Source organism: Sinocyclocheilus rhinocerous, unplaced genomic scaffold (assembly GCF_001515625.1).
Source record: "Sinocyclocheilus rhinocerous isolate Xijiao unplaced genomic scaffold, SAMN03320098_v1.1 scaffold828, whole genome shotgun sequence".
NCBI lineage: Eukaryota > Metazoa > Chordata > Actinopteri > Cypriniformes > Cyprinidae > Sinocyclocheilus > Sinocyclocheilus rhinocerous.
In genome coordinates this window covers 356,346-359,114 of record NW_015634025.1, presented here as the reverse complement: position 1 = coordinate 359,114, position 2,769 = coordinate 356,346, and the positions used below count along the sequence as shown (strand labels likewise).

At 44.7% G+C, this 2,769-nt stretch overlaps 1 protein-coding gene across 1 annotated transcript in view; it reads left to right on the top strand.

The window, feature by feature from the left end:
• Positions 1 to 1,310, top strand: part of slc39a3 (solute carrier family 39 member 3) — a 6,548-nt gene extending 5,238 nt beyond the window's left edge. The window contains exon 4 of the mRNA XM_016559018.1: positions 611 to 1,310. Coding sequence (XP_016414504.1) covers positions 611 to 1,222 — 612 coding nt within the window. The 3' untranslated portion in view covers positions 1,223 to 1,310. The remainder of the gene's footprint in view (positions 1 to 610) is intronic.
• The last annotated feature ends 1,459 nt before the right edge of the window (positions 1,311 to 2,769 follow it).

The following is a 2,769-nucleotide window of genomic DNA, read 5'->3' as shown; positions in this document are numbered from 1 at the left end:
AAGCTGTGATACTTTTTTTCAGGATTCTTTGATGAATAAAAAGTTAAAAAGAACAGCATTTATTTAAAACAGAAATCTTTTCTAACAATATTCACTACAGTTCAAAAGTTTGGGGTCAGTACATTTATATTCTTTCATTTTTTGAAAGAAATTTTCAAAAAAGAAAAAAACTTTTATTCAGCAAGGATGTGTTAAATTGTTAAGAAGTGACAGCAAAGATTTATATTTAGAATAAATGCTGTTCTTTTTAACTTTTTATTCATCAAAGAATCCTGAAAAAGTATCGCAGTTATTGTGCAGCACATCTGTTGATAATTCTAATAATAAATCAGCATATTAGAATGATTTCTGAAGATCATGTGACACTGAAGACTGGAGTAATGATGCTGAAAATACAGCTGCGCATCACAGAAATAAATTATATTTGATAGGATATTAAAATAGAAACCATTATTTTATATTATAATAACATTTTGCAAAAATACTGTTTTTTTTCTGTATTTTTGATCAAATAAATGCATGTGCAGAAGAGACTTCTTTAAAAAACATTACAAGTCTTACTGATCCCAAAGTTATATCTATATATATCTCTGTCTCCGTCTGTGCGCAGCTTCACTACCCTTTATCCGAGTTCCTCCTGGCCATGGGGTTTCTGCTGGTGTTAGTGGTGGAGCAGATGCTGCTGGCGTTCAGAGAGCAGACGTCTGACGTGTCTCTGGAGAAGCAGGCGCTCATAGACCCCCATCGCTCCAGAAGCAGTCTCTCCTCGTGCGCGGTGGATGCCGGTCTGCGTGTGTTTCTCCTGCTCTTCTGTGTGTGTGTGCGTGCGTTCCTGGAGGGTGTGAGCGTGGGGTGTCAGCGCGAGCGGCTGCTGGAGACGTGTGTGACGCTGCTGCTCCACAAGGCCCTCGTGGCCTTCAGTCTGGCCGTGCGTCTGACCCATCACGCTCTCCGCCGGACGCTGGTGGCTGGTGCTCTGCTGCTGTTCTCCGTCTCGGGTCCGGCTGGGATCGGGGCGGCTCTGGCGCTGGAAGGGCTGACGGACGGTCCTCAGGTGCAGCTGGTGCGCTGTGCCGTGGAGGGACTGACGGCTGGGATCTTCATCAACGTGTGTGTGCTGGAGTCCGTGTGGCAGGAATCGGGCTCGCATCGCATCCATAAAGTGGCTTTCCTCCTCACCGGCTTCGCTCTGGTTACCGCCGTCCTGTTCAGCAAAGTCTGAAATCGGAGATTAGTTACAAAAAATGGTGTTTCTTTTTGAAACTGATTCATCATAGGCCTCATTGGTAGGGTTGGGTATCGATACCGGTGCCAAACTGTTGATAATTCTAATAATAAATCAGCATATTAGAATGATTTCTGAAGATCATGTGACACTGAAGACTGGAGTAATGATGCTGAAAATACAGCTGCGCATCACAGAAATAAATTATATTTGATAGGATATTAAAATAGAAACCATTATTTTATATTATAATAACATTTTGCAAAAATACTGTTTTTTTTCTGTATTTTTGATCAAATAAATGCATGTGCAGAAGAGACTTCTTTAAAAAACATTACAAGTCTTACTGATCCCAAAGTTATATCTATATATATCTCTGTCTCCGTCTGTGCGCAGCTTCACTACCCTTTATCCGAGTTCCTCCTGGCCATGGGGTTTCTGCTGGTGTTAGTGGTGGAGCAGATGCTGCTGGCGTTCAGAGAGCAGACGTCTGACGTGTCTCTGGAGAAGCAGGCGCTCATAGACCCCCATCGCTCCAGAAGCAGTCTCTCCTCGTGCGCGGTGGATGCCGGTCTGCGTGTGTTTCTCCTGCTCTTCTGTGTGTGTGTGCGTGCGTTCCTGGAGGGTGTGAGCGTGGGGTGTCAGCGCGAGCGGCTGCTGGAGACGTGTGTGACGCTGCTGCTCCACAAGGCCCTCGTGGCCTTCAGTCTGGCCGTGCGTCTGACCCATCACGCTCTCCGCCGGACGCTGGTGGCTGGTGCTCTGCTGCTGTTCTCCGTCTCGGGTCCGGCTGGGATTGGGGCGGCTCTGGCGCTGGAAGGGCTGACGGACGGTCCTCAGGTGCAGCTGGTGCGCTGTGCCGTGGAGGGACTGACGGCTGGGATCTTCATCAACGTGTGTGTGCTGGAGTCCGTGTGGCAGGAATCGGGCTCGCATCGCATCCATAAAGTGGCTTTCCTCCTCACCGGCTTCGCTCTGGTTACCGCCGTCCTGTTCAGCAAAGTCTGAAATCGGAGATTAGTTACAAAAAATGGTGTTTCTTTTTGAAACTGATTCATCATAGGCCTCATTGGTAGGGTTGGGTATCGATACCGGTGCCAAATCGATACTTTTAAAACGATGCCTGAATTGATACTTATTATATTAAAAAAATAAAAATAATAATAATAATTCCCCCAAAAATGATGGATTGGCCATTAGCACTATAAACACATGATGTTTCATTCACACTGGACACCAGAGGGCGCCCTCGCACAGAAAATCCACACATCCAGTCACAGAATGACCTTCCAGGAAATCCCTTATATGGACAAAGGCATTGCTATTATAGCTGTAACTGAGTAAACAGAACATATAAAAGTTTTGAATAACAAAACAAAGACGATAAACACTCGACTGCGACAATATAGTGTATCTGTGTTATTCAAGCTATCTCGGTATTTACATAATAATTAAGTATATTTATAATCCATTGCTAATCGATGTATTCTTTTTAAAGTAGCCTATGGAACATATTTTTCTGCCTCATTCTGTGACAAGAAGCC